This window comes from Liolophura sinensis, chromosome 3 (genome assembly GCF_032854445.1).
Source record: "Liolophura sinensis isolate JHLJ2023 chromosome 3, CUHK_Ljap_v2, whole genome shotgun sequence".
In the NCBI taxonomy this organism is placed as follows: domain Eukaryota; kingdom Metazoa; phylum Mollusca; class Polyplacophora; order Chitonida; family Chitonidae; genus Liolophura; species Liolophura sinensis.
Genome location: NC_088297.1, coordinates 20425457 through 20445650, shown reverse-complemented (window position 1 = coordinate 20445650; position 20194 = coordinate 20425457). Strand labels below are relative to the sequence as shown.

At 40.4% G+C, this 20194-nt stretch overlaps 2 protein-coding genes and 1 non-coding gene across 4 annotated transcripts; 1 reads left to right on the top strand and 2 right to left on the bottom strand.

Annotated features, from left to right (window-relative positions):
- Positions 1-355: 355 nt before the first annotated feature.
- Positions 356-4344, bottom strand: LOC135463877 (zinc finger and SCAN domain-containing protein 12-like). Its single transcript, XM_064741333.1, has one exon. The coding sequence runs from the start codon at positions 3792-3794 to the stop codon at positions 2430-2432; it is 1365 nt and encodes a 454-aa protein (XP_064597403.1). The 5' UTR covers positions 3795-4344; the 3' UTR covers positions 356-2429.
- A 48-nt stretch (positions 4345-4392) lies between these two features.
- On the bottom strand, positions 4393-18476 carry LOC135464142 (uncharacterized). Of its 2 annotated transcripts, XM_064741636.1 has the most exons (7): positions 18399-18476; positions 17519-17616; positions 16796-17015; positions 15187-15431; positions 11692-11823; positions 7642-7696; positions 4393-6026 (listed from the first exon to the last, which is right to left on the bottom strand). In XM_064741636.1, the coding sequence occupies exons 4-7, from the start codon at positions 15340-15342 to the stop codon at positions 5917-5919; spliced, it is 453 nt and encodes a 150-aa protein (XP_064597706.1). In that variant the 5' UTR covers positions 15343-15431; positions 16796-17015; positions 17519-17616; positions 18399-18476; the 3' UTR covers positions 4393-5916. The 2 variants fall into 2 exon arrangements, with proteins under 2 accessions (XP_064597706.1, XP_064597707.1); XM_064741637.1 differs by lacking the exons at positions 16796-17015; positions 17519-17616; positions 18399-18476 and having other exon boundaries at positions 15187-15438.
- Positions 18477-19618: 1142 nt separating this feature from the next.
- Trnag-ucc (transfer RNA glycine (anticodon UCC)) lies at positions 19619-19690 on the top strand. The gene has a single exon. It is a non-coding gene; the product is annotated as a tRNA-Gly (tRNA).
- Positions 19691-20194: the final 504 nt, after the last annotated feature.

The window sequence follows — 20194 nt, the reverse complement described above, 5'->3', positions numbered from 1 at the left end:
GCCAGCTAAAGCCTGGTATGACTCAACCCAGGTTCGATCCCAAGTCCCCACTCGAGGCGGCTACACCCACCACTAGGCCACCGAAGCGGTCGTCAAGGAAAGTACAGTAAACTGAATCTACTGCTACACAGGGTAATGTTCACATCATGTAAGGCAAAAGTACCTTACTTTTAAGGTAAAAGTAAAATGACTTTTTTTGAGGTTATGAACAGCCTTGGGCCATGATATCAGTCTTGTTCTGTATTTGGCATCTTTCATAGTTTGAAAAATCTGTCAAATATCTCTCCGAAATGAAGTAACCGAGGTCTTTAAATAAATTAAATAATCTTCTATTAGCCAATTCAGCATGCCGTGTGATTGGTAGTCAAGCATCAACTGGTGTATGGAAGCAAACATAGGACATCCTCTCAAATTGCAACATTTATTTATTGATTTATAATTCAATTATGAGTACGGGGTAAAACACCAATCAAATAAATAAATAAATAATTCAATTAAAACATTCGTTAACATTCAAGAAAAAAAAACAATAAATCAAAATTGTTAACAGCTGATTTCAAAACTTTTTCTGAAACATACACTAAAATTGTCAAAAATACAAAATTAAGCTGTTCATAAATTAATGATAAGAGCTAAAACCATATATCGTATCACGGGAAAGTTTTTTTAAAAATTAAATTAAAATCGTTCCAAAAATCAAGAATTCAAAACATTCAGCCAACAAATTTTACATGTAATTATTTCACTTCTACGACAGCGGTCAGCATGGCCAATAATGAATGAAATGTGGTTACATAATTGAGAGTTATATACGGGGTTACCGTCGGCGTCAGTGAAACCCTAGCTCTTACATTCCCACCATCTAAAAATTCGTACAGTGTAAAAAAAATAAATTAATGATAAGAGCTAAAACCATATATCGTATCACGGGAAAGTTTTTTTTAAAAATTAAATTAAAATCGTTCCAAAAATCAAGAATTCAAAACATTCAGCCAACAAATTTTACATGTAATTATTTAGAATCAAAGCTGGACAATCCGATATTCTATCCACCTTGGCTGTGATATGTGGCCCATATGATCATTCTGACCAAACAAAATGATCCCCAACTTCTCATTAAAATATCAAGACGCATGAAAATAAATAAACTTGAACTTATCTTAACTAGGCAAAGACCTGTAAGTTTCGTATAAACATTAACTGAGCGAAAGGAATCAATCTTAAGATTACATTCACTACCAAAATACCATGCAAGTTGACGCTGCCAAGGGTGGTTTTAAAGAAATTCTTTAAAATTCTGAAATAGCAAAGCGAATTAAACTAAAATTGTTTAAGATATATTTCAAGCGCAACATGAACTCTAAAAACTTCCTAACATTAAAGGACAGAAAGTAATCAATCTAACTAGATTGCAATAAACGCCAAAAGAACCTGTAGTCGTACCCTTTAGGTATAGGAACAACTAACTATAATGCATACTGAAGATGGCGTCCGCTAAAAATTTGAAATCAAATTATAATTAAATTCACGCAGTGAAAATTTCCAGGCCTAGATCTTTCTTTTCTTGTGAGCTGAACGTTAACATGCTTCAAACGACCTCATATCCATGGTAAAAATATGACATGATATTGATATATCTGTATCTATATCTATCACATTTATATCTATATAATGAATTTACATAAAAATGTATTCACTAACTTGATAGGTGTTTTACGCCTAAAAAAAAAAGAAAATCAATATATTCGAATGTGTGATTTCTAAATCTTACCCTATGAAATTTTCTTTAAAATTCACGCAGTATATTCAGGTGAATTTTTTTTTAAAGAAAACAAATTGCAAAGAAAAATGGTACACACAGGCTTATACGATGTATGCTTTTTTAAGCCTCTTGGTACTGTCGCTGAGTGTGATCGACTTCCAGTGAACGTTTGATTTCTATTTTCTATTTGGATACCATCACTTCTTGTGACAGATACTATGTTACATCGAGATAAGACCTACATAATGCTATGCCTTGTATCTGCAAATAACAATTGGCCAATAATTTATTTATTTTATTTTGATTGGTCTTTTACGCCATACTCAAGAATATTTCACTTCTACGACGGCGGTCAGCATGGCCAATAATGAATGAAATGTGGTTACATAATTGAGAGTTATATACGGGGTTACCGTCGGCGTCAGTGAAACCCTAGCTCTTAAATTCCCATCTAAAAATTCGTACAGTGTAAAATATGATGCATTTAGAAATTGAAAAAAAAGCCCTAAAAAACAATATAAATGCAGACAACAGTTGACACGGCTCGTCTGTACGTAAAAGAAGCATACCTTATAGAAGCAGTCCAAGGCTGCTAAAGAAAGTCCAAGGAATGCCTGATGAAACTTTCCAAATAGTAACTTTTAAAGATGAATAACGTAGATAACTGTCACCTTCTCCGACCCTTCACGGAGATGGAATGTACAGACATGTGCCGCTGTAAAGAGTAAAGACCTGAGAATTGTGCTTTGCACACGACACACTGATTTCGTTTAGTTCCGGAATGACTCGCCAGGTGGCCGATCTGCGCCGATTTGGACCGAAATCCCATGGCGCATATAGGACAAAGAACTAAGATGTTTTCGTGCCGACGTCCCATGTGCTTTACAAGAACACTCTTCCGGCAAAATTTTTTCTTACAGATGTTGCAAGAATAGGGTTTATCTCCCTTGTGCGTATCCAGGTGTCGCTTCAAGCCCGTCATCTGTGTCAGTCTTTTCCCACACAAGTGGCATTCGAACCGCTTCTCGCCTGTGTGAGTCCGCCTGTGGCGATTAAGTTCGTACAAATAGAGAAAGCGTTTGGGGCACTGATCACAACAGAATCGCCGATCATTGACGTGAATGTTACAGTGACGTTTCATGACGTCACGGCGTGCGAAACACTTTTCACATGTGGGACATTTCCAGGGCTTTTCCCCCGTGTGAACGCGTCTATGGATCACTAACTTGGCAATACACAAGAAACTTTGACCGCAATAGCATTTGTAACCAGCCTCGTCCGATTTAACCATTGTGCGTCTGGTTCCCTTCCGTCGAGTATTCCTGTCTGCGACAACGACTGAACATTTCCTTTTACGCCGTGTGCGTTTGTGGGGAGTTGGTTTTTCGGCGCATTCTGATGACTGAACTTCTATGAATGATTTGTCAACCATTCTGTCGGCAGTATCATCGACTGTCGGTGAATCCGGTTCTAACTGTTCTTGTTTTATTCCCGGAATCTGGAAATTTGCGCTAATAGAAGCCGCAAAGTCAAACAGCATGCGGTTAAGTTTAGTGTCACATTCAGAAGACACCGGCTCAATAGTTATGCCCGAGAATTGTGTGCTGTCCTCTAATGGCTCCGTTTTTATAACACACTCTAAATTCACTTCAGTTTCTCCCACCTTTTCTACCGATGAACCCTGCTTAGGAACAGAAACTGTTGTTAAACTGCAGGCGCTGCCTTGGTTCGATCTTCCCTGTCCGTCTACGTCTTCGATTACCTCTGACTTTACATGCTCAGCTAGCACTGGGGTCTTTAGTCTTTCAGGTAAACAAAAAGACTTCAACTTAGACAAATCCGTGAAGCAGAACTTAGACTTCGATGAGCTTTTGCTCGATTCGACCATAGCGTAACCGGATTGTTTTTCAGCAGAAAATAACTTGAAGACGTTCCTGTCTGGCATGGGTTTCCTCGTGTGAATCCACAGGTTCTTTTTTGATCTCAATACCTGGCACGGGGAGAAGAGTCTTTCTAAGCGCTGACGCCGCATGTGACTTTAACACATCCTTTCTCGAGTTAGGATTCTTTGTGGTAATGACAGGTGCCTTTAGAGCTTTCACTGGAATTCGGTATTCCATCCCACTCTTTAGAGTTGGAATCGTGTACTGTTAAACGCTCAGAAACCTTCCCTTCCGATGTATCTGTGTCATCAGGATCCACTGGTTCTTCTTTGATTCGGATGCTGCGCACTTCAGATTTACGTGAAGGATGGGTATCTTTGTTACTGAAAGGGATCGTCGTCACAGCTGGTTTCAGAAACAGTCGCTGGCTCAAATCCACCAGCAAAATGGCCTGACGTGGTCTCAGAGGGTTTCCAATGCCCGATACTTGTCGTTTGATGAATACGTCACATTTCCCGCCATATCTCTGCTAGGCTTTCGGACAATCTCCCCACTGTTCCTATTTGCGCCTGATGGCCCTAGTCTGTCCAGGATAGGGACTTTACCTAGGATAATCCTAATCAATGGCGATCTGCCTGATCTTCAGACTCTCGCTTTACGGCCGGCCAAGCTAGCTTGATATGGATCGACATTGCCTGAGTGGGACGTTGTGGGGGTCAGATTTGACGCTTGTTCGTCCGTATTGAGCACTATAGAGGCAGACTTGGACGATGATGAAATTGCATTTATCACGGTGAGAGAAGTGAACTGTGGTGTCTTTTCTGGACACATTTTGCTTCTCGGCCTGTATTCTTTCATACCGTGAACTGTGTCGATCTGACTTAAAATTTCAGCAACTTCTCCTCGATTTAACGGTGAAAGACGGGGGTCTACCACTCCGCCAGAAATAGTTCTGGAGTAACCTAAATCTTTGGTACCTTCCTTCCTGCTGTTCTCAGGTCACACTTGCTTGGCTTCGAATTCAATCTGTGTTCATCACCGCTAAGAGTATCTGCAACTTCTCTCCGCCATTGTATATCAGAGTCAGCGCTCCACTGGGTGTGATTTAGTACCTCTGTGATCTCACTATTCTGTACTCGTGCAGATGCGTTACCACAATCATCACGGATCAAGTGCCTATCGTTCGTCATTACTGTTAGACCATTCGTTTCGAAGCAGAATTTGTATTTTTTGGTTCGAAAACCGTTGTCCACTGGATTCAAATTACTTGACACATCATTGTCGTTAATTTCAGTGCCAGAACTATGAGCCTTCAAAGAGGACCTGTTCGAATCTACCACACTTAGAATCTTTGCCACTTCTTCGCGTGAATCCAGCCTCTTTCTTGTACGCTTGGACACAGCTTTACAGGATGGTATGGGTGGTACCTGTATCTTTGGAGAACCTTGAGAAACACTAGTTTCACTTACAAATCATCGTCGAGTCGAGTTTTAATCACCTTAGTTTTCTGATTTCGCCTCTCGTGTGCCTGTCCAACGCCAGATAATAAACGGACACTCCCTACTGTAGTATCTGGACTTCGTTTGGACACCTTAACTTCCTGCTGTGCTGACTTGTTTACTGATAACATCGGATTGTTCAGAAACTAACGTGTTTCCTATGGCATCACGGCAGGCCTTGATCTTTAGCTTTGAAGGTTTGGCACCTTTTCTTTGTGACTTTTTCCCACGTTTACTTGCTCCAAGTATTTCGATAGTTGTGCCGTTGCACTAATAGATCGAGGACCCTGTCCAAGAGAGTTCTCGTTGGAAATGCGTAGCTTCTGGGCAAAAGATGAAGCAGCTTGGGAGGAAGAAGGGTTCCCTCGTGACAAGTCCAGCGGATTATTTCCTCCTCCTCCATATATTGGCACCAGCATGTACTGTTGATTGTTGGTCACACAGACCGGTTGAAGCGCTCCGATTGGGTTTTTCAATGCTGCCGTTGACAGCACGGGGTTCTGCCACATTCGGAGTGTGTAGGAGCGGGGCTTGTAAGATGCAAGCAATGGGGGACATGTTCGTCCCAATAACCGTTGTAGCCACGGAAGGCCGCTGTGGTCTAGCATGTTTAGAACTGACACAAATCCAGGCACTTGTATCTGCTGCGCCGGTGCCAATTCTTGATCGGGAAAGCGAACCGAATTTCCTGAAGACTAGGGTCAGAGATGTTTGACTCTAGCTTTTCTTGTTAATATTAAGACAGTTTATTAAAGACACGTTTCCTGAGCTATCATCTCCACTGTCCGAAATCAGAAACGCTTGACACAACACTGCTATATTTGACTGGTTTTTTCCCTTTCCTCCTTGTGCTTTGCTTTGGTGGTCCCACAGGAAAAGTTTCTAAAATGGAAATTCATTCTTATTTATGACAACTGTCAAGTGGAGGGGTAAAAGGAATAGGGTCGGAAATTTATAAACGTCACCCCTGAAACCAAGATCCACATTCAAACGTAAAACAGTTCAAACATTTCAAAAGGGATTCTCGAAGCCACTGACGCCAAGAAGGAATTTCTCACTCATACAACGGCTGTCTAGTGTTTATGTAGTTTGATGACTGGAGTTAACCAGACAGTGCCCAGACAGTGCCTGGGACATCACTCGTCCAGCAAAACCCCATGTAGGACTACACAAGACAGGCACCGACCACCGACTATTTACACACAAAGAACTATAAATCGCATCAGGACTGGCTGCAAAAGACACTAGCTGTTCCTTATGGTATTACATATTTCCGCTTTCTAATTGACCCCGTTTCCAAGGCCCGGTTTCATGAAGCGCACTTAGTTAAGTAAGCTCTTATCTACCATGACAACGTACCTTGTAGAAATATAAAGTGTACTTACCTATTAAAGGGTTACTTAACACTAAGTACGCTTCATGAAACCGGCCCCCAGATTATACATTACTTGGGATATTTCACTCATTTGTAAGTTTTAATTATTTATATAAAGGCGAAATGTCCGGATTTTATTCACTGATGAAAGTGACATCTCACTAGCTAAAGTTAGATATCACTTTATTATTTTTATTACACACCCCAACGCCATGACGTTAAAAAGAAACATTCTGTTTTCTGACGTTCCAATCCGAGCTTAGCGGAATGACGTCATAATGCAAGTTCAGTCAACTTAACATTTCTTATGTCAAGCAACAAGACACGAAGTCATACAAGACGCCGTATGCAACAAAAGTCCCTGTGAAGGTCTGCAGCCCAAAACATTGCTTAACCTTGTCGAAATACACAAAATCACGACACTGTGAACTATAAATAATAAACAGAATACTGCTCCGTGAAGGTTGAATATCATAAATACTTTTCTCGAGAAGGTGGAAATAATAACCCATTCGACGCTTTGCGGCTCGTGGGTTATCATTTTCAATTCTCTCACTTGAAAAATATTTATGATATTAAACCTTCATTGTGCTATATCCAATATCCTCTATGTGTTGTTTATGGAGGAAACCACCAAACCTCACTGCTCCTCACAAATCTGACATACCTCCTACCACAATGCTGTAGAAGGGCCAAAGAGGTCAGAGCCTGGAGGAAACCACCAAACCTCACTGCACCTCACAAGGTACCAGACATACCTCCTAGCATAATGCTGCAGAAGGGCCAAAGAGGTCAGAGCCTGGAGGAAACCACCAAACCTCACTGCTCCTCACAAATTTGACATACCCCCTAGCATAATGCTGCAGAAGGGTCAAAGAGGTTAGCCCACGGAGGAAACCACCAAAACCTAACTGCACCTCACAAGGTGCCTGACATACCTCCTAGCATAATGCTGCAGAAGGGCAAAAGAGGTCAGAAATTCAAAATTTGCATTTAAACTTACCACTCAGGGCTCCATACATCTGGTTGATGAAATCACAACCTAAAGTTATCCGTTATCATTTCCTTCAGCAGTTTTTTTGAATAGCATATAAGAAAACTATAGTTATAACCAAGTAATACCTTTCACAAGCTGGACTGCTGGAGCTAGCTTTTCTTTCGCCTTGGCTTCAGTTGTCTGGAAAGAACAGCATTAAAATTACTGAAAATAAGTGCATTAACTGGGGAAAAACATTGACAAGTTAAGAATTACTCTATGTGTGCATGTTATTCTTTTTATTTATTTTTTTTCTTTAGTACTGAGTATATGACTGAGTATAAAGTTATACAGTTTTAAAAGAATCAGGCTTTATAAAAGGGCTGGCATTACTACCAAAAGCATCTGTTGTTGTGAGCATATAACTATAACATATGAACATATAAGTCCCTGACTGTGCTTGGGTATCAACATGATCATCAGATGAGATTTTGTCATTTGTCCCCTATCCCCTCAGTACACTTACCACATAACCTATCCTCCCAGTACACTTACCACATAACCTATCCTCCCAATACACCCACCACATAATCTATCCTCCCAATACACCTACCCTACAACATATCCCACCCAAAACACTTAACCCATAACCTATCCTCCCAGTACTTACTCCATAACATATCCTCCCAATACACTTAACCATAACATATCCTCCTGATACACGTACCATGTAACCTATCCTCCCAATCAGCCTACCTCATAAGCTATCCTCCCAATACACTTACTCCATAACCTATCCTCCCAATACAATTAACATATAACCTATCCTCCCAGTACACCATAACCTATCCTCCCAATACCAGTTACCTCAGACCTTATCCTCCCTATTACCTATCCTCCCAATAAAATTAACATATAACCTATCCTCCCAGTACACCCATAACCTATCCTCCCAATACACTTAACCATAACCTATCCTCCCAACAGACTGACCACATAAGCTATCCTCCCAATACATTTAACCATAACCTATCCTCCAATACACTTACCCCATAACATATCCTCCCAATACACCTACCCTACAAACTACCTTTCCAATACACCTACCCCATAACCTATCCTCCCAATACACCTATCACAAAACCTATTCTCCCAATACAACTACCACATTACCTATCCTCCCAATACACCTACCCCGCAAATTACCTTTCCAATACACCTACCCCATAACCTATCCTCCCAATACACCTATCACAAAACCTATTCTCCCAATACAACTACCACATTACCTATCCTCCCAATACACCTACCCCACAAACTACCTTTCCAAAACACCAACCCCATAACCTATCCTCCCAATACACTTACTCCATAACCAATCCTCCCAATACACCTACCACATAACCTATACTCCCAAAACACTTACTCAATAACCTATCCTCCCAGTGCACTCACCCCATAACTTATCCTCCCAATACACTTAACCCATAACCTATCCTCCCAATACACCTACCTTATAACCTATCCTCCCAGCACACTCACCCCATAACCTATCCTCCCAATACACATAACCCATAACCTATCCTCCGAGTATGCTTACTCCATAACCTATCCTCCCAATCCACCTACCATATAACCTATCCTCCCAGTACACTTACTCCATAACCTATCCTCCCAATCCACCTATCACATAACCTATTCTCCCAATACAACTACCACATAACCTATACTCCCAATACACTTACCCAATAACCTATCCTCCCAGTGCACTCACCCCATAACTTATCCTCCCAATACACCTACCATATAACCTATCCTCCCAGTACACTTACTCCATAACCTATCCTCCCAATCCACCTACCATATAACCTATCCTCCCAGTACACTCACCCCATAACCTATCCTCCCAGTACACTTACTCCATAACCTATGTTCCCAATCCACCTGCCCCATAACCTATCATCCTAATACACCTATCACATAACCTATTCTCCCAATACAACTACCACATTACCTACACTCACCCCATAACCTATGCTCCCAATAGGCTTAACCCACAACCTATCCTTCCAGTACACTTACCCCATAACCTATCCTCCCAGTACACTCACCCCATAACCTATCCTCCCAGTACACTTTCCCCATAACCTATCCTCCCAGTACACTCACCCCATAACCTATCATCCCAGTACACTTACCCCATAACCTATCCTCCCAGTACACTTTCCCCATAACCTATCCTCCCAGTACACTTTCCCCATAACCTATCCTCCCAGTACACTCACCCCATAACCTATCATCCAGTACACACACCCCATAACCATTTCACCCAATACACTTACTCCATATTAGGCATAACCCCACTCCCCTCCTCCCCACTTACTACCAGTTGTCTTATCCACTCACATTGCCTCCCCTTCCCTACACTGAAACTTCATATACAATAAAACGTGGCAATGGTAAGTGCACTACACACTTACACTTTTCTGCTAATAATGACGAGCATCAATTAATTGGTCACCTATTAAGCTTGAATATTAACTGGAGGGATGAAGATATGATTTCCCTTTCTGAGGTACACAGGTATGTCTGATAACGTGGTGAATAACACAGCCATGTTGGAGGTGGAACATGTTGCTGGTGGAAGTAGTGGCGAATTTACTCCATTCCCTGTATATTTAACATACTCGATTCTGTATACCAAGTATTTGGCGTGATAATTTGAAGCTTTCGCATTTAAGCATTTGTCGCATCCGAATTATTGAAAATATTTCTGAGGAGTTTAATTATGGCTGTATACGTTATTTATTGATTTATTTATTTATTTGAGGGTCTCAGCAGTCGCTTGTTTACTTATTTGATTGGTGTTTTTATGTCATACTTAAGAATGCTTATATGACAGCAGCCAGCATTAAGGTGGCAAGAGACTGAGAGCACTGGGAGAACACATGACAATTCAAGTTGCTATCAGATGCTCTCGCGTCTAACCGGAGAGGAAGCCAGCCTGATCTGGACTTGAACTCACAATGAACACATTAGTGAGAGGCTCCTCAAGCGTTGTGCTGCTAATCATTAGGCCACAGAGGCACCAAGAATGGGAGGGAGAGTAAACCTGAAGCAGCGATGAAGTTGTGATAGTTTACAAATAGTAACGTGATATTTGGTCGCATCAAGTTATCTCGAATCAGGTTACATTCTACCTGTTCATGCAAATGCTTTAACACTAGAAATTTACATGTCCCCCAGTGCCATGAAGACACATGGTTGTCAAACTTCGGGTGAATGCATGAAGTGCTATAAATACTTTAACATGGAATCTGTTACACAAAAGTAACTGTCATGAATGTTGTAGTTTATGGTGAATAAAATATATACACAGGGCATTAAGTATGAAACATCCTCTTTGTGTTACTGTCCTTTACACATGTGTACATCCTGAGCTTACTTGCAGTACTTTTTGGTTATCACCTTTGAATGTTTACATGATGGCCTAGTTGTTACAGTGAGTCAGTGTTTGGGGTTTAATGTTGTACTTGACAATTATTCACTCATATGACAACGAAGGAATCCTTGGAGAGCATGTAATGTGTCTCCTTGTTGCAGGACGGATTACCATCGTTCTTATCTAGGGCTGCTTCAGTGAGAGGACTTATCCAAAGCAAGTAAACCACCCCGCCCGAGCCATTATACTGATACGGGTCAACCGGTCATTGCACTATTCTCTTAATGCTGAACGCCAAGTGAGGAAGTTACAACTTCCTCTTTCAAGTTCATTGGTGTGACTTGACCTAGGATCGACCCTGGGTCTACTGCTCCTGAAGCGGACGCTCTGCCAACTGAGTTTAGAGTGCCAGCGCAGTGAAATGACCAAGGAGGGTCTAACCAATGCGACTCTTGTGAGTTCAAGTCTAGCTACCTGCGGATGGTCGTTTCCCCTGGGCTCAGGCCAGTTTCCTGTCATCAAAATGCTGGCCACTGTCGAATAAGTGAAATATTCTCGAGTACATAAAACACCAATCAAATAAATAAATTTAACATTCACCTGTACCTCAACACTGATTTCAATATAGAAGAGGCTATGTTGTAAATTTTTTCAACAATGGAATATCCCCCTAGTGTTATCATGTTGTATGCAAATCCTAAGCTTAAAAGTAAAAAAAAATGCAAACTCCTTCAAATGAGTTAAGGGAGATAACCTTGTGGCTTATGACCTTGGCTGTGTCTGAGAGAGTGGTCTCCCATGCTGCAGACTCCGTTCCTACGTTTGGCTCTCTCAGAAGAACTGGAATGCTCATGTTTCGTCTTATCTCTAACAACTTTTTGACAGGCTGAAAGAACAAAAAATAAACCACAATTACTTCATCAAATAACACAAACATCACCTGACTGTGTTATTCATTTGGAAAAAAACTGTCTACCCTTTCCTCACTTTTTCTTACGACTTATTGTCTGAGACAATCCTTGATCTGAACTTATTTTTTGGAGATTAATGTCATGTCTTTACCAGAGAATGGGAATAGTGAGTGAGTGAGTGCTTGGGGTTTAATGTCGTACTTGACAATTTTTCAGTCATGTGACGACGAATGAGTCCTTAGAATGCATGCAATGTGCCTCCTTGTTGCAGGACAGATTTCCACCCCTCTTTTATCTAGTGCTGCTTCACAGAGACGCCTTACCGAAGGCAAGTAAGCCACCTCGCCTGAGCCATTATACTGATACGGGTAAACCAGTCATTACACAACCCAAACGCCAAGCAAGGAAGTTACAACTTCCTCTTTAAAAGTCCTAGGTGTGACTCAAGACAGGGTTGACCCTGGACATACCACTCCCGAATCGGATGCTCTACAGTGCTATGGGGTCCGATGAATGGGAATAGTATTCAACATATATGTAAAATAAGAGAAAACAAGAGATTTCTCAAACTGGGAGGCACACAAGAATTATTTCCTTAAATTTTCCGAAATAATTAAACTGTGGAAGGTTTACACTTGCGTTGAACACAATTCTGACACTGACAGGCTAAAAATAAGTTTAGATCTGTGACTGAATAGGAGACAAAAGCATGTTTTCTCAGATAAAAAGGGGGAGGGAAAAAAAAAAGAGAAAAAGCACAGGCATTCCAAGAATTTTTGCCTTTTACACAGTCCCCATATTGATACAGAAACTTAAACTGTTATTAAGAACAGCTTTACCGGAAACTTAACTTATTGTAGCAAACACTCAGTTTGGCAACTCGTAAATAGAATGACTGCCATTCATTTTAACACTTACAACATTACAAATACTGTTATGAGTCAATGTCTTTAGCGGGAATGTCAGTCATTTTGGACTATTGTAGAAATTATGGCATACTGCTAAATGTTTATGAATTAGTCTTTGCCCCAAGATCATCAAACTGTCTTTGACTGTCAAACTTGGTCTTAGTCTAAAAATTGTTTACTGTGATTACATTGTGATTTACCTACTGTGATTACATAGTGATTTACCTACTGTGATTGCATAGTGATTTACCTACTGTGATTACATTGTGATTTACCTACTGTGATTGCATAGTGATTTACCTACTGTGATTACATAGTGATTTACCTACTGTGATTACATTGATTTACCTACTGTGATTGCATAGTGATTTACCTACTGTGATTACATAGTGATTTACCTACTGTGATTACATTGTGATTTACCTACTGTGATTACATTGTGATTTACCTACTGTGATTGCATAGTGATATACCTACTGTGTTTACATTGTGATTTACCTACCGTGATTACATAGTGATTTACCTACTGTGATTACAGTGATTTACCTACTGTGATTACATAGTGATTTACCTACTGTGATTGCATAGTGATTTACCTACTGTGATTACATTGTGATTTACCTACTGTGATTACATTGTGATTTACCTACTGTGATTACATTGTGATTTACCTACTGTGATTGCATAGTGATTTACCTACTGTGATTACATTGTGATTTACCTACTGTGATTACATTGTGATTTACCTACTGTGATTGCATGTAAATCTGGATCAGCTGAAATCACAGATCAGGTGTAATACCTGGGGTAGGATTATATCTGACCAAAATCTAAGGCAGCCTCGTGGTCCTGTGAGATGAATGATCACTTGCCATCACCTTGTTCTGGTCTAAACTTAAATTTAGGCCAGTGATTTGCGACTCGCCAAAATAAGCTAATACATTAAACATTTGATTTATTGGCCTAGAGCTCACATAAAAGGGCAAGAGGGAAAGGTAAAAACTGATCGTCAGCTCTTTCCTCATGGTCAAGGCAAAACATAAATATGTCCATGCTTTAATGGCCTGCCAAACATTTCTACAGTATTCAGGGACACAGTATGCCTAGCATGTAAGTTCTTTAATTCAGAGAAAATTTTTGAGGACAACAAAAGTTACATGCAAAAAAAGGTCTCACGCCAAATATTTACAATAATGAAAATAAAACTTGTCACTTTAGTCAAATTATACACCATGCATTTATTTATCTATTTGACTGATGTCTTTTGCCCTACTAAACAATATTTCACTTATATGACAGCGGCCAACATTATGGTGGAAGGTAACCGGGAAAGCCCGGGGGAAAACCCAAGACCATCTGCAAGTTGCTGGCAGGCCTTCTCACCTATGGCCTGAGAGGAAGCCAGCATGAGCTGAACTTGAACTCACAGCAGCCGAATTCGTGAGAGGCTCCTGGGTCACTGCGCTGTGCTGGCATACACCTCAGCCACGTCGGCCCCTACATCATATAAACAGGAGGAAACTTGCTGCTGTCTAAATGCAGACATATTGTTTTGAATGGGACTGTAGATACCAGGTTCAAGAGTACAGGTGAATCTAGTTTATGTGCAAACAACCACATTTGTTAATTTATATACTAAATATAGATTCCTGATAGATATGTGCAATTTCTGTAACTATGTATCCCCCCATAATTAAAACCAGCATATTTATAAAAACAACTGACGTTGTAACTTGGAGCTGAAGTCATAGCAGATACTTTGTAAAAGTTACCCTTACGCAGCCTTGCATTCCACATATAGAACATCAGTAAACATCACTTCTTATAAAAATGTGTCTGTTGGGGATAACCCAATCAATCCTTCAAAAAATTTGCCCTACTCTTAATTTTTAATGGGATCATTAAACAGCACATTACATTTTTCAGGTTTCATTGATTGCTTTGTTTCAACCATGGATTATCAGTGTTGCACAGCTGCATCACTGGATATCCATGTACCATAGTGAAGACACCAGACACGATACCAAACACAATCAGTCTGTACTACCATAGTGGTTGTGCTGCCTCATTGTATTGCCATGAGGAAGACACCCCATCTCTTCAAACTGTACTGACATAGCTGAAGTACTGCTTCACTGGACTATCATAATGAAGACAGACATGACACCACACCTAGTCAACCTGTCCAGCCATAGTTGTTTAGCTGCCTCAATGGATTACTATGACAAAGACACCCCAGACCTGACATGACACCCAGTCAAACTGTGCTGAACTAGTTATAGTGCTGCTTCACTGGATTACAACAGAGAAGACACCAAACATGACACCCCATCGCATCTGGTGCATACAAGGTGGCAAATTTCAAATTCTTAAGTTCCTCTTCGTTCATGCACACTCTTTTTCAACCACAGGTGAATGAAACAAACTTACCAGGTTAATCTTGTTCAACGGATTGATGGCAACAGGTTTCGGCCTCATCGGTAGTGCCGAGGCAGGTAAGATCGGGCGTTGTTTTCGACTGAAGACTTTCCTCTTCCTGTTTGAACGGGCGAGGGAGGATTTCACAATCTCAGAAACATGTTCCATGTTTGGAGACAGTCACTGCCTCTTGGTGTTTGTCTCCATCCATGTGAACTCATTTAATCCTACAGCGTTGCCACTCTCCCAGCCAGGTCCTTGCACAGAAAGACAACCTCAATTAGTATACCTTTTGCCCAAACCCACATAAACTTGTGAGAATCCTGAAATGCTAATTCAAGTCGTTGACAAATCTACTAAGAACGTAAGCTGGAAAACAGGGGTTTTACATCAGATGAAAGTAACAATGCTGCCACAATACAATATACATTCTTTTTTCTGAAGTAATGCTGGCTTCGAAAAGTTATGAAAATGTGAGCTACCTACATTGTAACTCAATGTGGTTCATTTGCTTTACTACATAAGTATGGCAGCTCTCAGTAGAATACTGGCACTATCTACATTACAGCGGAGATAATACTGTAGGCCTACATGCTACAGCTTACCAATTTACCGTGTTTTACAAAACAACTTGTTGCAAAGTTGCAATTTACCCCAGCCTTGGAGTTTTCACATATGTTTCTACCATGATATGAATTCTGTAAGCTGCCACATCTATATGAAATACTGAATATTTGTGTGAAGTTAGGCCTTAAAGTAAAATGGGCGTAAATTTCAAACCTTTGCTAAAGAATGAAATAAAAATGTGACTAAAAGCTTCTACCCATAAAACAACTTTCAAGAACCTTATAACATATTTTGTATGTACTAATCAAAAGTAGAGACTAATGAATACTAATTGCACTGCTTCTTTATCATTCGGTCCTTTTTGTGCGATAATACGATAGGGAACAGCAGCGCTTCATATGACAGGAATCGATGCCTTCAGACTTGGCTAATTGGCTTTATCCCAGCACCAAATTTAAGCTGGCTTTGGCAATATTCTGGGCTCCTGCTGTTGTTGTTGTTGGATATTTTTCAAACAGGAAAAGAAGACGATATGACTGTGTAACAAATCATTCTGTAAAAGTCATGCAAACTTACACGCCTAGACATGACTATATGAGTTCCAGTCAAAACACAAAAAAGCGAACATAGTCATCCAGAGTTAGCTATAGAAGTGTCAGTAAAAAGTAACCACAGCCGTAAGTCAAATACTTTCCTCATGTGGCTACTACAACTCCTGTTTTTATACTGGGCTGGCCCATGGTAGCCATAGTAGCAACCTATGGCAAAATATAAACCGTTCCACGTCAAGTCCGCTAAGTCCTTTCTAAACAATGCCTGCAGTCCAAAACTGGTGGCAGCTTTGGCTCTTACTTCTCAGCTCACCCACACACGCAACATCCCACGTATGTGCCATTCCATAATCGCACACCAGCCCCATAGTCAACGACACGGCAAACCATTTCTAAACAAGGTGGCCACAGACCCCCATTAGTTTTCCATAAGCGACAATATTAACGTTTAGCGCTGTAGCTCAGTCCCAAACATTCCGAGGCCAATAAGCTTTGGTGCATACCTGGCCCAGCCTGTGAGAAAGAAGCTGTAAAAATCTTGACATAGGTTGACCGTCAAAATCTGGACCTTTCCATGCCGACAGCTGGGAGGGGTGCCTAGCAACGCCAAGGGCGTTGTGTCTGTTTGTCCGTCCTCAAGCACGAAGTTCAAAGCTCTGTAGTGCACATACCATTCAAAATATCTCAACCAGGTCAAATGTTTTGGAAAGCTGGTATGTATATCTGCAAGAAAAATGAAAAAATTCCAATGACAAAGTATTTTACATTTTCCATTGACAAACATTTAGAAAATTATGGATTTTCAAGTAGATTTTCTTGTTTACAGCAGTGTTAAGAAAATACTTAAAAGCCAAAAGTGTCAAAATATATATCAAAAGACAGCTAATTTATCTGACAATTCTCTTACAAAATATAGGACATACCTTTTAGCAACTTTGTGCAAAATTTGCCTCAAAGTGATACAGGTGGGTAGCAAAGCGGAGTTTAAAAATTCCAGAAAAGTACATTTTGATCACCATCAAAGTAAACATATGCATCCAAATTGGTATAGAAATGCTCATAGGCACAGTTTCCATGGATAGGGCTAAAGAAAAGACTAGTATCCCTTTTACATAGTGATTCACATGATAAAACCCTTTAAAAGATCACCCCCACCACACACACACACACACACACTACCCCCCTTTCCCGTATCCCCCATGGCTGCCATTGGTTGGCTGGCTTACCTCAACTCACAGTGCAAAAGAATCCCACCACCTGTGTTGTTGCCTCAGACTAAATTAGTACTTTCCACATAACAAACACCAAAGTGTGACACTGGCATCTACAAGAGATAAGTAGAGGGGAGAAATATGAATTTGCCACTTACAAAAATAAAGCTACACAGTACATGCTCATCAGCAAGGCAACCCTCCCAAGACATGTTGAAGGGACCCAAGAAGAGGGGAAAAGCTACACTTTTTAACCTGTAGCAACACAGAAATCCTCAAATAATCAGTGAGAAATTACATCCGTAATCAGGTTCCACACTGGGTGTTCCTGGGTGGGCATGAGGAATGGACATTCAAACTGTCCGTACATATATGAGAAACCTGTGACGTTTCCCAGGTTGGGGGGGGGGGGGGCTGGAGGGGTATGTGTCATGGTGTAGTACCGGACCAATGACGGGGATTCTAGAGAGGGAAACCAAGACGAAAGCTCAACAGGTATTAAACTAGGATGTGAAAGCCATATGTAGCTGTCCATTTTCTAACTTGTGTGTGAGGACATTGGAAACATAAAAAAAATCCCAGTTGCCCAGGGAGGTGGATGCCACACTGGGCCAGACACTACAACAAAAACTCCTAGAGATGTCACAGGAACAGCGTACTATGTTCTGGTGGAGAAACAGACACCTGGTGGGGCAGAGACTCATTTTCACAAGGGCAATATTCCAACAGATCACACTTACATGTATGCTAGAAACTTGAAATTGATCATTTTTGTTCCAACGCCACACATACTGTGTGAGTGCACATGTAACTTGTCAGAGGAATGAATATACACATGCAATGAAAACTACATGCCTACAGTGGTTTATTTTTATGTTTAAAGAGGAAAATTTACCTTGTCCACTTCAAGTCTATGCCCAAAACAGCAGACAGTGTTGCAGCAGAGATGCCTGTTTTTAATGTTTTGTGACCTGCAGGATGATTTGAAGCACATTTACCTAGTGTGTGGTGGCACACATGGGAGGAACCTGACTTGGTTTGTAAATTAAATGTACACTGGCCCTCTCTACTACTCTAGCCAAGTAAATTAATCTGCTGATGTGTTTTTATCCACCTGTGTGAGGCTGGGCCCTTATATGTGATGCAAGGCCTTATTGACCATCCTTAATCACACCACCATATCTATCAGCCACATACTCCAATTTCACTCGCAGCACTCAAATTTTGCATTATTTATCAAATGTCAGCCCCAAAAGAGACATTTTAAAAACCAGGAACAATGAAACGTTGTCTGTGTTTGTTCCAATCTGTTTATACTCTTGTACTACCCTTGTTTTTCGTTGACCCACTTCTCATCATGCTGAAAAGCAAATTCTTCTATAAAATAACGTCACATCGTCTGTCACGTAGTGTACCCAGCAGCCCTAGGTTTACAACTCCCCTTAAATGTTTCCTTATTTACTTCATAACATCACATTTTGTTTACATGCAAACATTCCTGGTATCGTGTCACGAAAACTGAGCACACATTGGTGATAGTCTCACGGGCAACATTAATTGTGACTTTAGTTCGAAAGTAATTGCGTATGTGATTCCGATTACCAATCAGTCAACGCAAAAAGAAACCATATGCCTATTTTTAAATATTGTATGTTAATTTGCAACAAAAATTTCATAAAATCATCAAAAAACACTCACTGGAAACAAACCTATGCTTACAAATTTGCCACTTCCGGTCTTATTTGCTGCGGTTCTGAAGAAAAATGTCCACCTGCACGCTTTTTTACGGCAGCGGACTTATGGCGTTATTATTTAATTCTTTTAATTAGAAATGATCAGCATTTCAATGCGTTAAAAATGTATTTGAGACGACAAACACAACACACGACTTCTGAAAAAAGGTGGGAAATATCAATGAAGCACAAGTAAACCTCGAGACCAGAGGAGAATTACGAATTCTGTGAAAGTGCACGGTAACTGAAGCCAAACATCTTTCACGAGAAGGAAAAGGTTAAGTTCATTTCATTCGATCAATTTCAAACTTTTGGCTCCGCAAATATTACGCAGACAAACTCCATTTATACACCCATCAACTTTCGCTCGCTCATTACAGTTGCGTCGGTGGTGTAATGGTCAGCATGGTTGCCTTCCAAGCAGTCGATCCGGGTTCGATTCCCGGCCGACGCACTCATTTTTTTTTTCTTTCGATTTAATGCATTTCACATTTTACTTTACACCACTTCTCTCTTATTTCTGTTTTAAGTTATTTGAATTATTTTGTTACATGTAGCGTAAAAAAGAATCGACGGTCGGTCATGCATTCATTTTAATTAGCCTTTGTCAAACTTCAGTGGCAGCCTGTTTTCACATGCGGTTCACGATCGATCAGTAAAAGTTTGGACATCCTGTATATTTTGCATATGCCGTTCAATTATCGAGAGACCTGCATGAGTACAAGACAACATCGGCTTTCGGTTCTTTCATAGCTTGATTGTGTTGTGGAAGTTAACAAGGCCTTGAGCATCTACTGACAGTGTCGACTTCCAACCGAATTATCTAAATCTCTTATTTAGTGTGCAGTGCGGGACATTCTGGCAAGGTTGAAATATGGTTTGATTAACATTAGAGATTTCTATTATTTAAAGAAAAAAAAATTACTAAGAAAAGAAAAAAAAGAAAATAAAATATTTT